This window comes from Topomyia yanbarensis, chromosome 2 (genome assembly GCF_030247195.1).
Source record: "Topomyia yanbarensis strain Yona2022 chromosome 2, ASM3024719v1, whole genome shotgun sequence".
NCBI classification, from domain to species: domain Eukaryota; kingdom Metazoa; phylum Arthropoda; class Insecta; order Diptera; family Culicidae; genus Topomyia; species Topomyia yanbarensis.
The window spans coordinates 84630437-84655698 of NC_080671.1; the positions used below are offsets into that span (position 1 = coordinate 84630437).

The following is a 25262-nucleotide window of genomic DNA, read 5'->3' on the forward strand; positions in this document are numbered from 1 at the left end:
TGCGTAATGTTTACGTTTGTTTTGATCGGCTGAAAAAAGCAGAATAATTCGTTTTACAAATCACGCGTTGGCGTCCATGATCTGGATACCTAGTTAGAATCGACGCAAATGAAATATGAGGCATTGCGTTTCAACTAGATTGTTTTTCGATGAGGTGGAAATCGGCACACCCATGAGGCGATAATTGGAACGTTCAGGTGGGAATAGATGCACAGAATAGAACATTTATTTTCATTTATGCTGAAAACTGAGACAATTCTGCCAAATAAGCATTATACAGATGTTTAAGAAACAGTACACTGATACTTTATTCTGAAAAAGGTTATAGGTAATATGGCTTCTTTTTAAGTTGTTCAAAAAATAGTGCGACCCTCTCCATAATGGTGCCAAAATAGGCTCATCACCCTATTTATTGTTTTACTGCACTCAAGCTCGAGATCAACTTCACGGTAAATTACTGCGAGATTCGTTAAATTGAATTTCAAGCCTGGTTTCCAAAACATATTGAACATTACATCAACTATGGAAAATAAGATCTGCGGTTGGGTCAAACAGGGCACTTAGTTGGACAGGATCTCCCACCATCAATAACTGCCGACGACGACGACGATGACGACACCAGCAGCAGCAGCAGCAGAGGTGAAAGCACCCCAAAGCCGTCGAATTGATTTCGTGATGGGAACTTCAGAGTCGTCGGTTCTCTCCCGCTAGTTACTCTAAAACTCTAATGCAGCGACGCAATTTATCACCTAATGAGTCGGCCAGTTAGTATCTCCCAAAATGGACACGAATGATCAGCTAAACATACACCGTCCGTCCGTCCGTCCGTCCGACCGAAATGCGAAGGCAAAATTAACCCAATCCATTTCACATGTCAGTCACGGGGAATGGTTTCATTATTATTCGGCGGAACCGCTAGTTTTCCCATAATCATGATCGAACACATTCTAATTGCGACCATTCCAGGGCTAGCGCCAACAACCCCTGAAAGACTGTGTTACCAACGTGTGAAAGTTTCCGCCTGGTACGGTTCCGCCGTATGCTCCGGAGTGCCAAATAGTTCCGAGGCGTCTAATTTCTTCGACCAGAGCAAGGGTTTCTCACTGTATGTAGTATCGAAAGGAAGTGGTGTCTCTACCTATACCCCAAAGGCATACTGTTGTAGTAAGTACACAAAAAAGATTAGTGTGAATTGTTGAAATTAACCGGATCGTTTGAACGGAATTGATTTAATTGCCCTCTGGTGAACTGTTAAATATGGGTTTTGGTTGCCGTTCGCCTAGCGTCCGTTGGACAACTTGTCGAAAGCTCGAACGTTCGATGGACCACTCATTGTTGACCGTGGTGTACGATAATTACTGATTTTTAAATTTCATCATTGGGTTTGTGGCTTATCGAGTCTACCGTATGATTGGGATTTTATGTTTCACTAACAATGTTCAGGTACCCCATATAGGAACCGTTACCCTTGATTTACATCAGCAATGGGGGTTTATTTATTATGAGACCAATGATCACCGAACGGTGCGCGGAATTAAGACGTTGCTTTCGCTCATCATTCAACGACTTGAACTAAAATTAATCGATTAAATTTTAACCGGTAAGCCGTTTTTTTGCAACGTGAGTTGAGCTGAACGTTTTTTTACTGGCTTCGAAATTTATCGAATACATACTAATTAAAATTGCGAGTCAGGGGAAATTATTTCGGAACCAGTTTCGTTAATGCATCGCTTCAAAGGTTTGTGACACATCGAAAAATCATGATTTATTGATTTGGAGAACGAGTGTTCCGGTTATTTCAGTTATGATTATCCATTTTAAAAACAATTGCGTTCGGTTTTTTTACAGGTTCCCAAGAAAGGATTTTGGAAATATAATTATCGAGTTCTGGTCGGATACTAATGCTAATGAAAATGATTCTCGAAAAATGAGCAATTCTTTGGATCGTCCATAGTATTGGATTACTTCGTGGATATTTCTATAATAATTCTTGGAAAGGGCTATAGATATTTTTGTACACTAACCTATTTCGCTCACCATTCTGCTGAAAAGAGAAGTTAATCCATATTGCTAAAATGCTATATTAATTTTCAAAAGCGAAGAAAACTAATTTAAATTAGGTTAGGTTTTTGTGTTTCGAATGTATCTCGTCAGTAGCTTGGGGCCAAGTTCAACGATGTATCTAAACTAATACCCAAATTATCACTAGTTAGACACTATATTCAAACAGTCACACGAATTATACATTCCACGTCAAAAGTTTGGAATCGCTTCGATAGGTATTACAATTCCTCGCAAAGTGTAGCATCACCTAGGAAAAGAGTTCAATTCATCTCGAAATCCTGATTATTTACACATTTGCTCTCTTCAGGGGTTTTTTACTCATTTTAAATAAAAATTACAATTTTTCACGAACAATTCCACTTCACCTTTTGATCTCTCGAAAGAAAAGCTTTCTCATTGGAGGAATGACCTATCAAATTCTTTGTATTCACTATTTTTAGTGAAGCCTTAAAGCGGAAAAAGAACTAAGAAATCGATCTCAAAGTTTGAGATCGCACCATTACGTCAAATTTGAAATTTTTTGCCCGTACTTAGGTCATTCCTCCAATAAATTTAGTTTACTTTAGCGCTCAGATCGATCCTGATGCAGCAGACTGCATACAGTTTTGGAATTCCATGCGCACCTAACCTTAGACAGAACGTCACCACGGGCGTCGTATTGTTTTATTCGTCTTGAAAAAAAATGTAAATGAAGACGAAAATATAAGCTTTTTGAATCCTAAAACTATTTATTTCTATGTTTTTTAATGTAGAATACATTTAAGCTTTCAATATAGGGGTCCCGTTTCAAAATATCGGCTGCGGCGCCGCGTCAGATTTTGAACGTTAATAACTTTTATCATACTTAACAGAATGATTTGATTTTTAGGCCAATTTGTTGAAAATATGTTCCTCTATGCTGTATTAAAATTTGAAGTAGGTATAACATGCACTAATAACAAAAAAATGTGTTTTGAAAAATCTTTCGAAAACGACTCGGAAAAGTGAAAATTTTCAGCCCATCCCGCACACAGCCGTCACTTTGGTAGACCAACCGAACAATAAAATAATGAAAAGTTTATATATAGGTCCACTACATGTTTGTTCCTATGATTATTCGCATTGGGTTGCTTGACGAGAGCAGTTGGTGGGGGAAAGACGGCATATTCCTTTGGTTAGGCCATTAGAAGCCGGACGGAAAGGAAAGGCTCACGCACGGCACGAGAACGAGCGAGAAAGCGATAGTAGTGCATATTAGCGCGATTATAAAAATATCTGTCGGTCGGTTTTTCTCATCATTCGTATTCGTTCAAGTTCAAGCACTAGCAAGCAGCCAGTCCACCGAAGGAAAGCAGTTGGCGATGACGACGGTCGCAAAAAGTGCCCCAGCTACTGGTGACTCATCACAACCCGATCAGGAACTGTCGCCCTGCAAGAATTTCGCCCCAACTAAAGGGCAACAGAGAAAGTAATCTGTGTTCTAATAAGAGTTAAACTGGCTCACCGTGTCCGCGGGGAGTGCGTCTGAATTATGCTCCCGCAATAAAACAATAAACGGTTCTTTACAGGACCAATTAATTGTGTTCTAATAAGTGTTAAACTGAAATTTACATTTTATGGTGTATAACAAATAATTTTCAGAAAGCTATATAAGAAATACGATGTGTGGAAAGAAAGAAAGAGAATTTAAATTATCCTCTCTCGCTCGTTTTCGTGCACTGCATTTCCATTCCTTTCTGCTGCTAATACCATCATAACGAAAACGAATGTGCGTATTCTCCCGCCATTCCATGGCCAGTGTTGCCACAATTGCATGTCGCTATTACAATTTGAATTATTTTATTGAACTATTTGGCAGCTTCCGTTGATTAACTACATAAATCGATTTGTTTGTGCAGCTCCTTGCTAGTAGCAAACTAAATATCCTTTATCAGCGCTAACAAATAACACAAAAGAATTTAAATTTGTGAAAATCTTTTCCTTCCTTCTTTTCAAATCTGCAACATTCTTTGAAAATATTGTTGGAATGTTGTTATTGAAAAACTGAACATACAAGTTTGCTAGCACTGACCACTAGATTGAATGCGATGGAAAGACAGAATATTCGTTTTGGTTATGCTAGTATTGGTAGTCGAACGAAAAGGAAAGGCACAAGAATGGCACGAAAACGAGCGAGAGAGCGATAGTAGTGCTTTCTCGTGTGTTCATATATGAATATTGGTCGGTCGGTTTTTCGCATCATTCGTATTCATTCAAGCGCTAGCAAGCAGCCAGTCCACCGAAGGAAAGCAGTTGGCGATGACGACGGTCGGAAAAAGTGCCCCAGCTACTGGTGACTCATCGCAACCCGATCAGGAACTGTCGCCCTGCAAGAATTTCGCCCCAACTAAAGGGCAACAGAGAAACTAATCTGCGTTCTAATAAGAGTTAAACTGGCTCACCGTGTCCGCGGGGAGTGCGTCTGAATTATGCTCCCGCAATAAAACAATAAACGGTTCTTTACAGGACCAATTAATTGTGTTCTAATAAGAGTTAAACTGAAATTTACATTTTATGGTGTATAACAAATAATTTTCAGAAAGCTATATAAGAAATACGATGTGTGGAAAGAAAGAGAATTTAAATTATCCTCACTCGCTCGTTTTCGTGCACTGCTTTTCCATTCCTTTCTGCTGCTAATACCATCATAACAAACGAATGTGGGTGTTCCCCCACATTCCCATGGCCAGTATCACCGCTAACAAATAAGACAAAAGAATTTAAATTTGTGAAAATCTTTTCCTTCCTTCTTTTCAAATCTGCAACATTCTTTGAAAATATTGTTGGAATGTTGTTATTGAAAAACTGAACACTGGCCACTAGATTGAAGGCGATGGAAAGACAGAATATTCGTTTTGGTTATGCTAGTATTGGTAGCCGAACGGAAAGGAAAGGCACAGGAATGGCACGAAAACGAGCGAGAGAGTGATAGTAGTGCTTTCTCGTGTTTTCATATATGAATATTGGTCGGTCGGTTTTTCTCATCATTCGTATTCGTTCAAGCGCTAGCAAGCAGCCAGTCCACCGGAGGAAAGCAGTTGGCAATGATGACGGTCCGCAAAAGTGCCCCAGCTACTGGTGGCCCATTGCAACCAACTACCGATCAGGAACTGTCGCCATGCCAGTATTTCGCCCCAAATAAAGGGCAACAAAGAAACTAATCCGCTGGCTAACATTCCAGCGTCTGGTTCGTAAGGTTGGGTATTACTTCAAAGTCGAGCTACGCTTACAAAACTCAGCCGTAATGAAGCCAGTGATGCCTTTTTTGGTCGGTTTGTTTGAGGATACAAAATAGTGCGCCAAGTACGTAACTTTCTCGCAAAAGAAATCAAACTGGCTCACAGTGTCCGCTGGGAGTGGGCGTAAATTATAATAAAAGCAACGGTTCTTTTCAGGACCAATCAATTGTGTTCTAGTGAGAGTTAAACTGAAACTTTCATTTTAAGGTGTGTAACAAATTTTCAACAATCAACATAATACGTTGTGTGGAAAGAAGCAGCTTGCACACGGAACAAAAAATTAAATTATCCTCTCGCTCGTTTCGTGCACTGTTTTTCCATTCCTTTCTACTGTTATCAGTATTACCAAAACGAATGTGTTGTTGCATGTGTTTAAGAGAAATGTTGAAGTCGCATGCTTCTATTCGAGCTTTTTGGCAGCCTCTGTGAACTAACTGCATTAAATATTTTTTTTGTGCAGCTCCGTGCTAGTAGCAAACAAAATGGCCCTACCAGTGTCTGATTCGTGAGATTCTGCAGGATTTCAAAGTCGAGCTAAGCTTATAAAGTTCAGCCGTAATGGTACCCGAAGAAGCCAGTCTTGTCGTTTTGTTCGAGGCTACAAAACAGTTCGCCAGGCACGTAACTATCATGCCAAAAATATCCAACGATCCAGCGCATCACCATCAACACCAACGCCGATACCAAAGGTTTTTTTCAGAACCACCATTATTACCATAGAGAATTATTAGAAAATTTCCCATTCAAACGTGATTCTGTTGAATATTATTAGATTTAAATTAACGTCTCGAATTGAAATCACGACGCTCCGGTTATGTGACAGACATTACCCACCCATCTTTTTTTATTGTGACCACGACTAACGGTTTAATATAGACACCCCATTTCAATATTTCTGAAGGAACAGAAGGTCGAGTTTGGAAAGTTTGTAACTTTCATTGTACTTCACCAAATTACACAATGTTCGCACTAATGATTCAGAAATATGACCAGGAATCTTCTATTAGATTTGTAAGTATGTATAATTTACATGAATAAAGAAAAATTGATTTTCAGGAATAAATTATTATCTGTTCTTCCATTGGCCAGTACTACGCGACTTCCTCATGCTAACAATTAATTTCATCGTTAGCCATCTCCCTCACCAAGGGCAACAACGCCAACAAAACCGGTCCTTTTTAGGACCACCATCATTTTTGTAAAGAATAATTTGAAATATTCCTCGCCCAAATCACCTTTTGTCCGAAAATTCCAATGAGTATCAACATATTTGAAGAACGTGTTCCTTATGTATTCTACATCTCTCCGGTTATGTCGCAGACATTACCCACCCATCTTTTTTCATTGGCCCACAAAAATTTCGAATTTTTTTGGTCATTTGAAGGAGCACTTCCTCTTATGCTGACAAAATCGGGACATTTTTTACTTTTTTTAATAAACCGAAGTTGTTGAAGTATTCTTCTTTAGTCCCTAGACATTAGGGAATCGCAAATTTATTTTATTTTTTTGGTTTCTCAAAGTCCCCCCCCCCCTCTCATATTGTGACAAATGTCAGAGTAAGCTCAGATGCCAAATTACACAACATTTGGATAATTCATGGCCCCCGTCCACTTCGCTTGAGATTTTTTAAATTGGTACTATGGGAAAATAAGATTATTCCTGTTTCTAGAAAAATGCGGAAAGTGGCCCCAAAATCTCCTATTTTTAATAATTTTCTGCTCCGTGATTGTAAATCATACAGATTTTGCAGTTTCTCTAATGTAAAAATCCCAGAAATCGAACGAAACCATTTTGACCTTTTTCCGAGTACGAGAAGTTGGGGTTAAAGGGCCTTTTGTCATTCTAATTAATTTTTATCATTTTCTCGTGCATATATCTCTATTATTCTTCAATCAATTTTAATAAAATGTACCTTGTCGAACGTGGAAAATTCATAGGAACACAACAAAAATAGAGTCGTTAGCGATAAAATACAGAAACATCAAATTTTTTGACATTAGCTCTACAAATCAGATTTTTTTCATTAAATGTCCTAATACCTCAACTTTCCCTATTTTTCCAGGATAGCAACTTTTCTCATGTGTTCCCCCAGCGAATTTTACACCATAATTAGTAAATTAAATAAGAGTTTTGTTGTTAAATGGAATTAAAATGTGCGATTTTATGATAAAAATGTGAAATCGAGACTATAAGTCAGATAATTTGATGTTTCTGAATTTTACCGGTAACGAATCGATTTTTATTTTGTTCCTAAGGATTTTCCGCGTTCAATAAGGTACAATTTATTAAAATTGAGAGAACAATAATAGAGATATATTCACGGGATAATGATAAAATTTAATATGAATGACAAAAGGCCCTATAACCCCAACTTCTCGTATTCGGACAAAGGTCAAAAAGGTTTCGTACGATTTCTGAGATTTTTTCACATTAGAAGAACTGCAAAATATGTATGATTTGTATCACGGAGCAGAAAAATTATTAAAAATAGGGGATTTTGGAGTCAAAATGACCCAGTACCTCACTTTCTAGAAAAGGAAAATTTTCCATTCAAATACAAAGGATATTTTCTTTAAAAAGAGGTATAAATTGTAATTTTATGATTGCTACTTCAAAAGTTATAGCATTTAATATATTTTTCATTCATATTGTCCCATAGCACCAATTTCAAAAAATTCAAGCGTAGTGGGCGGGAGTCTAGAATTGTCCAAATGATGTGAAATTTGGTATCTGAGCTTACTTTGACATTTGTCACAATATAAGAGGGGGGTCCTTTGAGAAACCAAAAAAAAAAATTTGTTTTGCGATGCCCTACTAGACGTAGCGTTATAACTCTTTTTGATTATTTAGTATAAATTTCTCTTAAGGGGAACATTACATAGTACTGTAACTATATGTAATTTTGTATGTGTTGCTGCTCTTGTTAATAGATCGAATGTTAAGCAAACAATACCTGCCACGATTTAGCCAATGTTTGTGATAAGCATGAAAAATGGTGCAAAAACAATTAGACGCATAATAAATCTATCTATCTATCTATATATCTATATATATATATATAATTATATATATATATATATATATATATATATATATATATATATATATATATATATATATATATATATATATATATATATATATATATATATATATATATATATATATATATATATATATATATATATATATATATATATATATATATATATATATATATATATATATATATATATATATATATATATATATATATATATATATAAAAGTCAATGTTTGTATGTTTATGATTTAAAGACTCCCAAACGGCTTAACCGATTGCTGTAAAAATTTGCACATAGTAGGCATTTGTTATGGAGCGTGTTTGTGTGCTATTAGTTGGGGATTATCTGTCCGCCAGATGGCGCTTCGGAACAAATGGTGTTTTCCTCCTATTTCGTTGAAAGTCGCAGCATCGCGCGATGGATATTAGCTAGTACCATCTAAATGAAAACCCGAGAAATGGCACAGTTGCTATTAAAATTTGAAACACAAACACCATGTGACAAAACTTGCAGAACGAAAATAGACAAACCGATAGACATGAAATTCTTCATGCAGAAACAAAAAATACAGTCGATCGCAAAAATATCGACACACTTGCGCATTTTTCAGACGCCATTACAATTTTATCGAGACGATTTGATGTTAAAGATACACACATACATAACAATAAAACAAAAAAGCCTCTGTAAGTCAAACACTCTTCCTAAGGCGACATAGAATCAAAAACCGAAACTTATATAAAATAATATTTTAGTCCACCTAACAGTAAGATGAGACATTTCTTACACATACCACCTAGTTTTCAGAACTCATGCGAAGTAGGCACAACTAAAACTGGAATGAAAATACTTTGAAGTCCTGCACGAAACAACCCTCGAATAAACTATAAAAAATCAATAAAACAAACAAAATTTTAAAAAACTTGGAAAAGGTAATCGGAATAATAAAATGAGTGAAATAATCAATAAAAATAAAATTAATGAAATAGATAAATCAAATTAGTTCAGCTCATTAAATATAAAATTAAACAATTTAAAAAGAAAGAAAATGGAAACTTTTTTAAAAAGAATGAATTGAATTGTTTCAAACTAACAAATTGAATAAACGAATGACTGAATAACAAAAAAAAAATAAAATAAATGAAATAAACAAAATCAAAAATAAATGAAATGAACAAAAAAAATAAAAAAAACAAAAAAGTAAGGAAAATATACAATGAATAATAATAATAAAATTTTGTCTACGCTCGATAATATCAGCTTTTTGACCCGATTTTGTCAGCCTCATATGAAAATCGATAGTTGAAAGTTTAATGCTCTGGCAGACGAACCAAGTCGAATTCGAGTGAATCCTTTTAGAAGCATATTTTTCTTATCTTAGAATTTGAGGTGAATCCTTTTTTGACTATAAGCATCAAAAAAGAATTCGAATGAATCCTTTTTTGAGCATTTTTTTCTTATCTTAGAAATCCGAAATATGCAAAAATAAAGCTACGATTTTTTTTTTTGAAATTTTGCGCTCTTAGACACCTTTAAGGGAAATTTTAACTAAATAATCAGAAAGGGTTATGAGGCTAAATCTAGAGACTAAAGAAAAATATTTTAAGAGCTTCGGATAGTTAAAAAGAAAGGAAAAATATATATCCCGATTTTGTCAATATCCTCGTTTTATCAGCCTAAAATTCACCAAAGGGCTGATAAAAACGAGTTTTCACTATAGAATGACACAAACACAAAAATGAAACAAAATGAATGGAATTTCTAAAATTAATAAAAAGAAGAGAAAGATAAAACAGAATAAAAGAATTAAATGATTAAAATGAAACAGTAAACGATACTAAAAAGGTTTTAAAATTAATAGAATAAATTAAATTGTGTCAAATTAATAATTTGGAGAAAAATAATAAAATGAATGACTGCAAAAAGTTAGTCAGATTATTACACCGAAGAAACTGAATAAAATATATGAACTTGAACAAATGAATAAAATGCATGAATTTAAAACAGTGAACAAAATAAGTTAAATGAAGGATATGATTAAAATGCATGATCAGAATGAATCCAAAGAATTAAACGAAAAAAATAGAATAAAGAGCCCAAATAAAATGAATTAAAATAATGCTGAATGAAATAAATGATTAAAATGAATTGATCATGATTCAAAATTGGCTAGATATTCAAAATGAATTAAACTGAAAAAATGAGTAGGGGAGAGTGAGGACACTTGATCCTTGGGGATATTTGATTCCATGGCCACATCTCATAATCTCTACATCAAAAGTTACCACAATATAAAAAGAAAATGAAATATTTGGTCGTTTATGATGTTCCAAAAACAAATCTAATGTATAATATTTGGTTTAGAAAAGTTGTACATTATTTAAAAAATTATGTGTTGACATCCATCTCGAATATCTTTTTACAAATTTTTAAAGCGGTTGTATGAGAACGTGGAACTAATTATATATGAATATTTTCAAGTACGATTACTTTCTAAGGGCTTTTGTCTAGAAAAAAAAAACGTTTTTCGAATAAACAGTTCCACTACACCTACAAAAAAATTTTTTTTGTTCGCCTCCTACAATAGGTATCTTTGATCCCTGTAACACTAGGTACACTTGAACCCTATCATTAGCTCACTCAAACACTTTCGAAATGTATAGAAATAGAAAAACATTATTTTCATAAAGGGCCTGGCACTATTAATTGATCTAAAATGTTTTTTCCATTAACAAATTATGGTATAAGTTATTGAAGGTTAGAAAAGCCAGTTAAACAGCACTGATTTACCACAAATACTTGTTTTGATATTCTACTATGATAAAAGTTTGTCGTGCATCTAAAAAGGTAGTCTAATTAATTAATTTGTCAGGACAGGTGATAAGCTGAACATTCGCGTCTATTAGTCATAGTGTGCTTTGTTTCTATAGCCCTAGTAGGCAGAGGATCAAGTTACAACACGTTTTTGCAAAAACCTCGTTTTGACATTATTCTCAAAATTGTTCATATTACTGACAGGGCATAGTATTCGGATTTATATATTATTCATAGCTCTTACAATTCGAATTCACCACAAAATGGCGAATTTTGCAATTTAAGTTTTTATTTCGCTGAAAAGTTATGAGAAAAAAACAAAAGTGGGAAAAGAAGTGTACCCACTCTCCCCTATATAAAGCGAAATTCAAAAAAAAATTAAATTATGTAAACGAATAAAACGAGTTGTACGAATTTGAAAATCATTGTTTCAGATAATTTTAAAATGTTTGTGAAAATCTCATTATTTGAAAAATGTTTAAGCAATATACAATGCATTTACAAGTGTTTCCATCTTTCATGTTTTAAACTTTTCGTTTTCGTTATTTTTTTCTCGCCTGCGTCGTTCAAGATTATCTGGTGTTTCAACTTTATTGAAGGAGCATATTTATTTATTAGGATACTGAAATGTTCAATTTGGTTTGGAATTCAGAGATGACTTTTTAGTCACAGATTTCTGAAAAAAAGATTTTTGTGCAGAATAGAATTTTCCGCTCCAGTATTTTAACGCGTATTTAGAAACAGTAAACTGAGAAAAGGTCACATGTGATTTTATACCAGAGAGCGACAGAGAGAGAGAGAGAGAGAGAGAGAGAGAGAGAGAGTGATTCGTAATTGAAACAAGTAGATATTTCAAAGTATTCCTTTACATTGAAGTAAATAGAGGGTAGTGTGAAGTGTCTCGTCTATGTTGACGAATATATTATTGTGGATAGCATAACAGCCGTGTAGTCTCCTTCCAATGATCTCTATAACCTGCGAAATATGTCATTCGAAATTCTCGATCCGAAGATATGGATTAATTTGGCCTATACCATGACGAAGAAAAACAAGAAAAATGAACTTTCTTGAAATTACTAGTCTTGTTTTTTTACAAATAAATATGCACACTTAAAAATATTTACATCTCACAAGATGCACATAATAGGAGCGTCACAATTCACTTGAATTTACATTCAAGAACATGTAAAAATACGCTTTGTTCACAATTCTCTATCTCCATTCAACCGAGTTCTACATCCAAAGAGACACTATTTTTGCCTTTCTCAATAGAAAGGTATTGCAATTGCTCTGAAAACCGACTTTTTAACGGAGGCCCGGAGGGCCGAGTGACATATACCATTCGATTCAGTTCGTCGAGTTCGGCAAATGTCTGTGTGTGTATGTATGTGTGTATGTATGTATGTGTGTGTGTATGTGCGTATGTGTGTGTATGTGACCAAAAATGTCACTCGTTTTTCTCAGAGATGGCTGAACCGATTTTGACAAACTTAGTCTCAAATGAAAGGTGCAACGTTCTCATAGGCTGCTATTGAATTTCTAATGGATCCGACTTCCGGTTCCGGAATTACAGGGTGATGAGTACGAACACGCAGAAAATGTCGATTTTAATAAATTCTGCAATGAATGTATAAAGGTGAAAATTTTTCCAAAATATGACCACAACTGCTTCGATTTGTAGTATTAGGTCACTAACATCCATTCAAAGTCTATTTGGCCACATTCGCCACCATCATCGGTTCCGGAAGCCCCGGCGGAAGTATCTAAATTCAGAATAACAGTCACATCGGTTTCTCGGAGATGGCTAGACCGATTCGACTAAACTTGGCCTCAAATGAAAGGTATTGCGTCCCCGTAAATGGCTATTTAATTTCATCCCGATCCGACTTCCGGTTCCGGAGTTACAGGTTGTGGCGTGCGATCACATAGCAAATTGTGATTCAAACCGATACTCCGATGAAAGCAAAAAAAGGTAAAAATTTCGCTAAAATGTCTCTCAAACAACTTAAATTTGCTGTTCTAGGTCACCGACGGCCAACCAAACTTTCGTTGACTACATTGACCACCATAGACGGTTCCGGAAGTGCCCGGGAAAAGCGGCCATCTTTCAAAATTTACGAACTCACATCAGTTTCCCGAAAATGGTCACATATGAAATTCCCATATAAGTCAGAACTCTAATTTTTTTTCAAAGGGGGGACCCCATTAAATTTCAGAAATCGAATTCGTGTTTTTGATGCCAAACATCTTTAAAATGCATGAAACGTCGAGATTTTATGTTATCTCGAAAATTTTTTTTTTATAAAAATCGACTTTTTGGGACTTTGCCGATTTCGCACCTTTTTGCCTTTCTCATATAAAGAAAGGCTATGCAATCACTGTAAAAATCGACTTTTTAACCGAGGCCCGGAGGGCCGAGTGCCATACACCATTCGATTCAGTTCGTCGAGATCGGCAAATGTCTGTGTGTGTGTGTGTGTGTGTGTGTGTGTGTGTGTGTGTGTGTGTCATTTAAACTCACACAATTTTCTCAGAGATGGCTGAATCGATTTTCGCAAACTTAGTTTCATCTGAAAGGTATAACGCTCCCATAAGCTGCTATTGAATTATTGAATTTTTAGTTGATCCGACTTCCGGTTCCGGAGTTACGGGTTGAAGAGTGCGGTCACACAGCAAATTCCCATATAAACGGGTACCACCATGATGTTCAAATGATGTAAAACATATTAAAATTGATGTAACATTACTCTAGTTTGCGGGTCTGGATCACTAATGATCAATCAAAGCAGCTTTGACCACATTGGCCACCTATGACGGTTCATGACGCCCCCGGGGAACCCGCCAAGTTCCTAAGCTAATATCACACCCATTCCCAAACGAATTCTCTACCGATTTTTACAAACTTGATTTCAAATGAAAGATATAGTAATACCATTGACTGCAGCTGAATTTCATTCGGTTCTGACTCTTGCTTCCGGAGTTATAGGGGTGTTAGTAAGTATAGACTGGAATTTCCCAAATAAATCGGTACAATCGTAATACCTCAGATTCTAAAAACTATTGAAATGGTCACCAAATTACTTCTAATCGCAGATCGAGATCACTGATCGTCAATCAAATATTCTTTGAATATATTGTTCACTATCGACGATTCCGGAAGTCCGGAATTCCGGGCATATGCCACAATTAAAGTCACATCGGTTCTTCGGTGATGACTGAATTGATTTTCTCAAACCAAGTCTCAAATGGATGGCAAAATATGCAGTTGAGTATTGCGTCGCCGCCCCTCCCCCCACGTGTCTTGCCCTTACACCTCCCTCCTTCATCACTCCCCTCCCCTTGGACCACCCTCACGCCCGCATTTCCTTCATCCACCCCGTATACCGAAATAAGATGAAGGTTTTCTGACGCATCTTCCATTCCCACTTTACTAACCCTCCATGCCCTTCACTTTCAAATCCATTCCACCAACATTTCAAAATATAATCACATGAAGATAACATTGGACTCATGCTGATTGAGCTAATTAAATATTATTCTTTTGCCTTTCTCATATAGAAAGGTTATGCAATTGCTCCAAAACCCGACTTTCTAACCGAGGCCCGGAGGGCCGAGTCTCATATAACATTCGACTCAGTTCGCCGAGATCGCAAAATATCTGAGTGTATGTATGTGTGTATGTATGTATGTATGTATGTATGTATGTATGTATGTATGTATGTATGTATGTATGTATGTATGTATGTATGTATGTATGTGTGTGTATGTGCGGATTTGTTAACAAAATGTCCACATCGGTTTCTCGGAGATGGCTGAACCGATTTTTACAAACTAAGATTCAAATGAAAGGTATAATATTCCCATAGGTTGTTATTGAATTTCATTTTCAACCGACATCTTGTTCCGGATTACGAGTTGAAGAGTATGGTTACAAAACAAACTTGATTTTAAATGAAAGGTCCATCAGCTGCTGTTGAATTTTGTGTGGATCCGAGTTCTGGTTCCTGAATTACAGGGTGATACGTACGATCACGCAGAAAATCCCGATTCTAACGAATTCTGCGATGAATGTAAAAAGGTGAAATTTTTTCCAAAATGTAAACACAACTGTTGAATTTGTAGATCTAGGTCACCAACAGTCATTTAAAGTCTCTTTGGCCACACTCCGAATCCGGATCCGAAAGCATCCTAATTCAGAATAACGGTTATATTGGTTTCTCGAAAATGGCTAAAACGATTTGATCAACTTAGTCTCAAATGAAAAGTGTTGCGTCCCCGGAAATTGATATTAATTTAGATCTCCATCCCACTTCCGGCTACGGAGTTACGGGTTGTGGAGTGTGATCACATAGAAAACTCCGATTCAAACCGATACCGCGATGAATGCAAAAAGGTGCTCTTATATATACTTTCCAAGTGTAATAAGAATGAAAGACATTTCCATAATGTTATATTGTACGAATCAGCTATTAAATCATAGTTTGGATAAATGAGAAAGGCACAATTGCACCTCTAGGTGGATTAAAACAGGTTTTTCACATGTCAAGACATGTAAAATTCCTGTATTGCACAACAAAATACGTTGCAGTGTTGTTTAACTCAAATGTAATTTTCATTTTTTCTAAGTGTGTGTATTTACTCACATTGATCATGAAAAATGTGAAGAATGCTTTGCCTTCTGCTAGTAGGAGTTCCTATACATTTCTTTTGTATGAAATGTAAAAATGAAATTATTATTTTAGATTCCTTGAAAAAGGTGAAATAAACCACCGAAATGTCGGAGTTGAAGCGATACATCTTTTTGGCTGCTACCATAGACTGCATAGCCAAAAAAACCCATTCAGTCCTTATAGTCGAAAAGATCACATTTACTACAAAAGTAACCAATATATCCAGCGTTCCATTTTATCGAAACATGCATATCTGGTTCTCATTTATATATAATAACAATAGAATATTTATATTGTATGTAGCAAAACATCGAAAAGTAATGTCAATAAGTGAGAAAGGCAAAATTGCACCATTGGGTTGATTAAACAGGGTTTTTTTTGTCAGAAAAAAGACTCAGTGGGTGGAGGAGACTGAAATAATACACGTTAGTCAACTACGGTGATTTATAATTGGGTGTGATAATTCACATCAATTAGGATAACTGCTTATAATTCAGTGTATTTCAGTTACCAAATAAAGTTACATACACATAACTCCAGGATACTTAATTCCGAAGGTCAGTTTTACACAATGCTACAATGCTGGACAAATTTGGAATGTAGTTGCACTACTGTCGAAGCGCTTCTAAATTTCCGGCTGTTTTACAACCTACGGTGGGAATTACGTGACATTCAAATGACATGCGAGCAAACGAATTGCTGAATGACAGATATTAATTTACCAGGCACCGCCTCACAAAAACAAACAACTGCGAGCGAAATTTCGACCTGGCGGTAGATGTAGTGGGTGGCGACTGCGGGATATACAATTCCCAGTGGATAAATGCAAACAACCATGTCCATTTAGAATCAGGAAATGAGAATAGGCTCTCATTGTTTCCTAGCAAACGACACGATTCGTCAAAATAGCATTTTATTGGAGCTGACCTTGAGGCAATGATTGATACCTTTTGATGGGATCACGATTCGAGGCAATTAATACGATATTGTTGGTAAGCATGCAACCGGATGCCGAAATATAAATGCTCGAGCCATATAACATACAGTCAGATTCGGAGTTTTATGACCCGCTGTGAAACCTAATTTGCTAGTGGAAAAACTACTATATTCCCTAGGATATTGGAAACAGCGTTTCATGAGGGATTAAAAAATAAATATCTCCTGAATGCACGAAGTACTGACTAAATAGCAAAAATCACTTTCCTCTTGCTCGAGTGTGAAGAATCACTAATAATAGAAAACAGATCACTGTGCCATACCCCTATATCGCGCCTCCCATTTAAAATCCATCCCCCAGGGGAGAACCGACCATAATTTCAGACTATAATTAGTAGGAAAGTGAAACTTCTACGCTTTGGGCGATAAAAATAAAAAAAATCGAGAAAAACGATCCTCTCATATTTCAGTTCACACCCCAACCTAGGCCAATATGCATCAATCTCGCCTCACCCAGCCAGCATCCATCCAGAAGATTCAGACTGTAGCGTAATTATAAACAGCGGGAAATCCGCTTCGCCGTGGAAGATCCGCACGAACAGAAACAACAAACAGATCGTCCGCCAATTTTCATACTTTTCATTTCGTGAAACAGTGCAGTGTTTTAATTTTCGGACTCAGCCGGATCGGGTCTGCTAGCGTATAGGAATGCCGGTCGGTGGCGGCACATTTGGTAAAAATTGTTCGGTGAAAGTTTACAACTTAATTATTCTTTTCATCCTTCCTCAATTTTCCGGCTGCTGCGGCACAAAAAAGGCGCTTTCGTTCACACAGGAGTCAACCTTAAAAACGGCATACACTACCACCATCAAAAAGGGTTGGTGTTAATCGAATAACGCTAGGTCTTCCCGAGCAAATATTCATGGGTTCAAACACCACACAGCTCCTTGAAAAGACCTTAAACATGGTCCGTGCCAAAATTCCCAACCATCAAGACACCATAAATTGGTCTCAATAACCCATAAATACACCAACATATGGTATTTTATATGGGATCTACCGGACCATGGTAATGGTGTTTTCATGGATTGAACCCATTTCAAACACCCATGTCAAGCCCCATGAGCATGGGTGTATTATGGGCTTTCCGTTTGCTCGGGTTATTACTCGCTTATTACTGCTGTCGGCTATAACTGCTCACTACAGTATCATCGCGGAGGAGAAATCAAGCTGTGAAATAATTTGGTAAACAAAAAGAGCTTTGATCAAGGTCAGTGTCAATTAAAATTAAACAGATGTGTTTACGGATTTTTGTTCTTGTTACGGATGTGAAATTACAAAATATTTGCTTTTTTAAGAATCCGATATGTAGTTATCGTTAGATTAGCACTCGCTATTGACTGCTTAAACTTAAGATGGCGAAGTTTTTTCATTAGTTTTTTTTATGGCGGTATGTGCTTTTGCTTTGAGTACTACCCAGCCGGATTGTCTGTAGTGTCTGTATTGTTTACAGTACTGACACGTAGGCGACTGATTGTCATAAGTCCAGAGCGTGGTTTGAGAGTAGGCTGCGGCAGGTAGCACGGTCATGAAGAAAGGAGTGTTCAAAAAATTCTTCTGTGTTCGTCTGTATGTTAAATGTAATAGTTGTAATCGAATTGCGGTGAAACTTATAAGAACTAACCTATAAGTTTCGTCGCAATTCGATTCGATAGCGAAAACAACATCAAATTGCACTACGTGCAACCATCGATGATCCCGACAAGTAATTCAACCATTCCAGACTATCGACAATAGTCATCATAACATCAAACAGAAGTCTTCATTCAATAGACATTCAATAGAATCCAACACCGATTCAATTCCGAAACCCCCGTCTTCTCTTCCATTCAATTTGTCTTCTCGCACAACCAAATCCCAACAAAGTTTCGATTTCATCCATTGAGCCTTCTCGTATTCCATTTTCGGCAGAAACCGATTTCCATTTCAAACTGCTGATCCATAAAAGGAACGCCGCCTAACACTCCCTGCCTCCCCTGGAGCCCACTAAGTTCACCCGCACACTGGGCCATTGTTCGACGTTGAATTAGATTTTAATAATTTGATTAACGAGGAACGATTGTTCGTATGTGTGTGTTCGAGCGCGCGGACGTCTAGTTGAAAAAGTACTTTATCTCATTGGTCACGGTTCCTTCTTAGGTCGTCTAAACAAACTTCAGCTGTGTACAAATATACACCCGCCCGAGGGGGCGACTCCCCTATTTACTCCACGATTCAGGTAACCTCAGGAACGAAAAGCAATAATATTTACTTTGAAACAGCTCAATGGAATACTGATGTAGAGAATCGATGAAAAAGAAACTTTTACTCTATCTCGAAGTTTTTGTTATTATTGAAAGAACACTGGTCCTCTTTCTCTCTCACACACTGTGCAATTCGATCGATCCAGCCAAATTGGCCCAACATATGTTTACCCCGAGTACGGTCCAAGATATGTAGCGTGCATCCCATAAACCAAACTCTTCACTTTCATTTCGGGTGGGCTCCACAGGCCGAGTGGGACCATAATAGCTAATAACGCAGCCGAAGAATTGAGTGATGGCGAAAGTTATCTTGGCCGGTCGCGGGTTCGTATATCAAGCTCTTGAGAAACTTGATTAAACTCGACTTATTTTGATTGGGTTACATTGTTCGCTCGCGTGGTCCATGCAAGTCTTAGTTGAGCGAGGTACGGAGCGAAGGTTGAAATAATTAAGATTTATGAACCGGGAAGTGTTAGATTCTATTGTGTCGTGGGATATGAAAGAATTGACGTGGGATATTGAAGGAGTTTTCAACGCGTAAATGACAGGTTCAGTCATTCTAAGCTTCGAAGCTGTAGTGTGTCTAAATTACATGAGCAAAAAATTCTGATTAAATCGATTTCAAAATACAATGGATGCTGTCGTAGGATCTCTGAGCCCGGAATAGATTATATGATAGAAATCTGCACACGAACGGTAGCTTCAATGAATCCCGAGAGCAATATTCATTCACAGCAAAAAAAATTAAAAAAGGTTGGGCGCATTCCTCACCCAACTTGTTTTTAAGATTTCCAATAAGACATTATCTTGGTTTAATGAACTATCATTAATCACGTCCAACCGAAACGCGTATTCAGGAGAGTAAAGATCACCATACCGCGTGAAAGTGAAAGAAAAACAATATTATTAAACACAATTGCACTCACCGCCAGCACGTGATCCAATTCTTTGGTTTCGGGTCGTGATTTCATCTTACTGCTATCGTTGTGTTGATGTTTGTCCGCCCCCTGACCGGGCCGGCGGGCACCAATTCCACCGCCATCGCCCCCATTGCACTGATGCTGGTGGTCATGATCGCTCCCGTCGCCGTCGTCGTCGCCCTCGTGGTCTGCCACAACAGCCTCGTCTTCGTCGGTGATCGGTTCCTCGGAATCATGCTCGATGCCCTCATCGTCATTGTCTGTTAGATAGGAGAAAGAGGTAATGGATAAGAAAGAAATGTTCATATACATTAGGGTGGGATTTTTTTGCGATGTTGGGATTGTTTTTTCCATCGCCAGTTCAAGCTCAATCAAAGTATGAACAAACATTTATCAATATATATCAAATCAAGAAAATAAAGCAATCCGAAGTTATTTCATTTTTAAAATAGTCTTTTATTGGGATATCGTTAGTGCTGACAGAAGATGTCTGTTATTTAATTCGAATCATTAAACTTTGAACAGCTCTAACAATTTCCAGGAACATTCTAGCACCGTACTTCCTTCAGCTAATTTGATGGGCACTTTTTGGATTCACTGTGGACATTAGAAATAAAAATCCATGAATGTAGGTTTTTCCACCCGAATTTGTTTACAAATTTCAAACTGCATGCGAGATGCTGGGTCATAATCAATGGACCCAAAACTCGCACACCCGTTTGGGATCCGAAATGGAACCAAAAGATTTAATCTCGCTCGATGGAGCCAAGTTTACTCCTGGCAGATTAAAAGCATCGAAGCAATACTCTCGCTAACTCTAACAATTTGGGTATTTTTGGAATGGGAGTTTAATTCCACAATAATAATAATTAAATTCCACAATAGTACCTAATAATGAGAAACACCACCATCAAACAACAGATACTAGTATTTCGACTACGACGCATACTCTTCTTCAATGTTCATATTAGTCTAAAGAAAATTCTCCGTTTTCTGTATTAAATGCTGTAGCGATGGGGATTTTCTTTAGACTGATATGAAAATTGAAGAAGACTATACGTCGTAGTCGAAGAACTAGTACAAGGCCGGCGGATAGCATAGGTAGTATGGGTACTACTACCCACTCGAAAATAACCGAGAGAGGAAATACCCACTCGAAAGTTTGGAACAAACTAAAACCTGAAATTAACCGCATATTTGTTTTGTGCATAAAATGCATGCGTCTAAAATTCTCGATGCACAATAACTTCATTTTTTCATTGAGATACAAATGTCTTTTGGCGTACAATTTAAACTTCTGGAAAATAGGAAATAATTAGGATTTGTTTAAAATTTAAACTTTTTAGTAATACTAAGGGGAATATATTTTAAAACACAATTTGTTATTTTTTAGCACGAACTATTATTTGGTCCGTGTTAAGTAAGACCGGACCAAGTCGCAAAACATCAAAAAATGAGATAATGATATCACTGGATAAGGAATTTCGTCAGCTATATTCGACTTTTGCCAGATTTGAAATATGTAACAATAAACAAGAATTATAGCAAAAATTAATTTTCAATCATAATGTGAAGGATGCTACGATTCAAACTTTAAACTCGTTTTTCTCCAAATCAATATTTAGTCACTTAGTCCGGTCTGACTTAACACCGACCATTTGATTAACAATTGAAACAAGGAGAAACTATATAAGGCTTACTATAAGGAAGACAAAAGATATACAAGAGGAATTGATTTCAACATCAGAGTAGCAGAGACCGTATCAGGGAAAGTGAAGAGAGGCTTAACATCAATGTTAGGGAGAAGAAGAAATTAAACTTGCAGATTTTTGGCAAACGGAAGAATACTACAGGACATCATGAACCGGATCGCCAACTGCCCTCCTTGGATCCGCTGGGAGCTCTGTAGCTCAACCAAATGAGAAGAGATAACTAAATTTTGCTATCCATCGCGTTGAAAATCTGTATATGAGAGACATATACGGAGATTGAGGATAGCTAGCACATCTCGGACTGGAAAGAGGCCGAAGGGATTTGTTTAACGGAGATCTGGCGCTAGGGCACTAGGCGCACGACCATACAACATGTTTAATGTTGGGATACTCGTCATCATAAGCGCAGAGACCACTTTCCACGACTCCACTACACCGGAGATGCTCATTCAACGTATAATAACTAGATATGACCCGAGATATCATCCGAATGAAGTCACGAGCCTTATCCATCTCCTTGAACCAAGGCTTGTTTGTGTCTTTAGGATTCCTAACCGTCCATTCTTCCGTGAAATTTCGAGCGACCTTTGACATGAAATACTGGCAAACTCGTTGAAGCTACGTGATCTTTCTTGAATATCAACTTCTAATGCCTAACTGTACGTCTTTTCTCATTACCATTCCAATATAAGTGTCCGCCTTCTCATTATCAGGAATGGAGCAATGCAAAATAATTCAAACTAAGGTAATCTGATATGATTTATCAGGTAAATAACTAAGAAACGCTACACTGCTTAGCGCGAGCATCTTTGCTGTCAAATAAATTTGTGTGTTCAAAGAGCATTACGTACAAATAAAGTATTATCATTTAATCGCAAAACATCAATTGTTTGAGTGTATGATAGTGCAGATTTTTGGTTTCGTGCATTCCGATCAACGGTTGAATCGAATAGGATCTAGCGTAGTACAACGTAGTACGGAGGATTAACTCAGTCCTGGCGAATAATGGTAAAATTGTAGAAGATCTACGTCGGAAGACGAAAGTTAACCAAATGTTTCGTGTTTATCCTAGGAAAATCATGGGAATGAAATATAGGGACAATTGGGTTTTTTGATGTCCCATGAAGAAATTCGTGATAGTTTCTAAGATTTCCGAGACGAGGAGCCACTTACTTTGGTACTAGCACCCATCAAACGGCACTCTCAGGCCTGTATGAGGCAGCTTAGGAGAGCAAATGATTTTTCTTTTTTTGAAAATTTATAGGGACATTAGAACATGTTCCTTCAAAGGGGTTGTCATACTCTCGCTCTTTAGTGGAGAAGGGAGGGTAGAAATCAGTCGTGGTTTTTATGTTTCTACATTGGGTTACTGTATGGACCAATTGTTCGTAATGACGGCATACCCTGAGGCACAAAAAAGCGAACAGGTAGACGAGCCCCGTTCAAAATAACAAAGTTTAAAAGAGTAGATCCGGCGAAAGTCTTGACATGAAACTGATTGAAAATAAGTTCTTATACTTCTCGAATTATGCTGAACGCATGTGCTTGCAAACCAGAATTTTCACTAATTGAAGCAAAGGGTTCTGGAAGGTTCCAACGCCATATTTCACAATTAAGACCCCTATCGAAGACTACACCATCAATCTTTACTTCCCAGGCGGGTACGTAGATAAGATACTTGTTCGTATACGTTAGATGTTAAATGGGTTATATTCGGTCCGGAAGTAAACCTTCCAGGGGCCTGTTGAATTAGATGAATATAATTTATATCGAAAAGGAGATTTATCCGCATTATGTTTCCATCAGATAAATATTCAAAACGACCTCCATTGAGCCAGAGAAGCTGTCTCTTGTCGGAGATACCTTCCCATTAGTCAACACTATCATGCGAGCTTCAGTACCTGCGCAAAGAAGGTTTTATTGGAGGAAACAGAAAAATAATGCAATGAAATTTAAAAGAATAGAGTAATTGATATTTAGCTGTGGAACATTTGTAGTATCAGTAATCAACAAAGACATTTTCGCTCAGCCGTCGGTCACACAGCCCGTAAACAAAGGGTAGTTCCAAATAGCCACCAGGTATTATATGGAAATGTTCACTTGTACTAACATACACCATGTCTGAACTTTCGTTACTACGAGTAGAAATCACTCCAAATCTTATTACCCACTCGGGAAAAAAGTGTTTCGCCGGCCCTGAACTAGTATCTCTTGTTTGTTGGTGAAAAGCACAGTTTTTCATTATTATTATAGTGGAATTAAATGAAAGATATCTGTCTTTTAGAGGGTTAATAATGAAAATCGATATTTGGCTCTATTTGAAAATCCTAGACGGCGACTTCTGGTCTAGCAAAATTATCAATAATCCTAACAATTTAAGTGTTTTTAGTACGGAGCTTGATGAGTGGATGTTGGAAAACGATGTCTAGCCCCATTTCAATATCCGAAATAACTACTTCCGGTTCGGCAACAATTCTGCCTAAATTTAACAATATCGGTGTTTCGATTGAATAACGGAAATAGATACCTTGCGCCATTTCGAAATGCACCATTGACAATTCTAACAGCAATATTTTTAGAACGGGCTTGACGAGTGGAGTAGACTCATCTGACCCATTCCGCAAATACCCCTATTGTTAGAGTTGAAGAGAATTTTGCTGTACAGGAAGTCGTCTTCGTGAATTATGAAATGGCGTCATACATCAATTTCGGTCATCTATTCGTCAATCCAATTCCAAAAATACATATGTTGTTACGGTTTTGAATAAATGCGCTAAAACGGAAATCGCCATCTTGAACTTTCAAACGGCATTGGACATCGAATTTTCTATGTATATCCATCATTCGTATGGTATCCTCCGATACATACATAAAATCATCGACGCCACTTGCTTTCCAGTTTGTTTCAACTACTTCCCGCTAAACCAGACTTCTGATTTCTTTTTATTGTGCGCCGCTCAGAACAGTTCGGCGGAGTGCCTATTTTTGGTGCGACATTTAAGACATTTTATGATATTTAGAATAGTATTTTGATGAATGGTAGTAACTGTTTCTGTATACATTCTGTTTCGTATACATCTAGTTCTCTAATGTAACTTTTGGATTTTCGGCCACAACTGTACATGGCCTGCCAAACCAAATACTTTTTGGGGAATTTATCATAGACAGCTTCTTTGTCCACAAATAGTTGGTAACAGTATTCTTTTGCCTTGCGGTATAACAAGATAGTCGCGAAAGGTATTGGAAAACTTCGGGCACATATGTTTCATCGTCCATTGTATTATAGTACATCATTTACTATAGTATACAAACAGGGTGAAACTCTCCTTAACATTTCATAGTGCACGACTTTGTCCACTAGGAGGTAGATAATAGTCTAATACCTTTCTCCGGAAAACCAGCCAGAGGCTGTGCTGCGGATTGAAGTATCTAGCCAAGAATTGATCCACTATGTCCTGCTTCCAAGCTAAGGTGATTCTCCGAGTCGAGGACTGAATTGCTGGTTGGAGTAAAATATGACGGTTGTGCACGGAGTGTCGGGG

General features: G+C 37.1%; 1 protein-coding gene across 5 annotated transcripts in view; it reads right to left on the reverse strand.

The window, feature by feature from the left end:
* LOC131678691 (protein spire) overlaps nucleotides 1–25262 on the reverse strand; it is a 563546-nt gene that overhangs the window by 252325 nt on the left and 285959 nt on the right. For all 5 annotated transcript variants that reach the window (XM_058958940.1, XM_058958943.1, XM_058958941.1 and 2 more), the window contains exon 4: nucleotides 20015–20268. In XM_058958940.1, the coding sequence (XP_058814923.1) occupies nucleotides 20015–20268 (254 nt within the window). The remainder of the gene's footprint in view (nucleotides 1–20014; nucleotides 20269–25262) is intronic.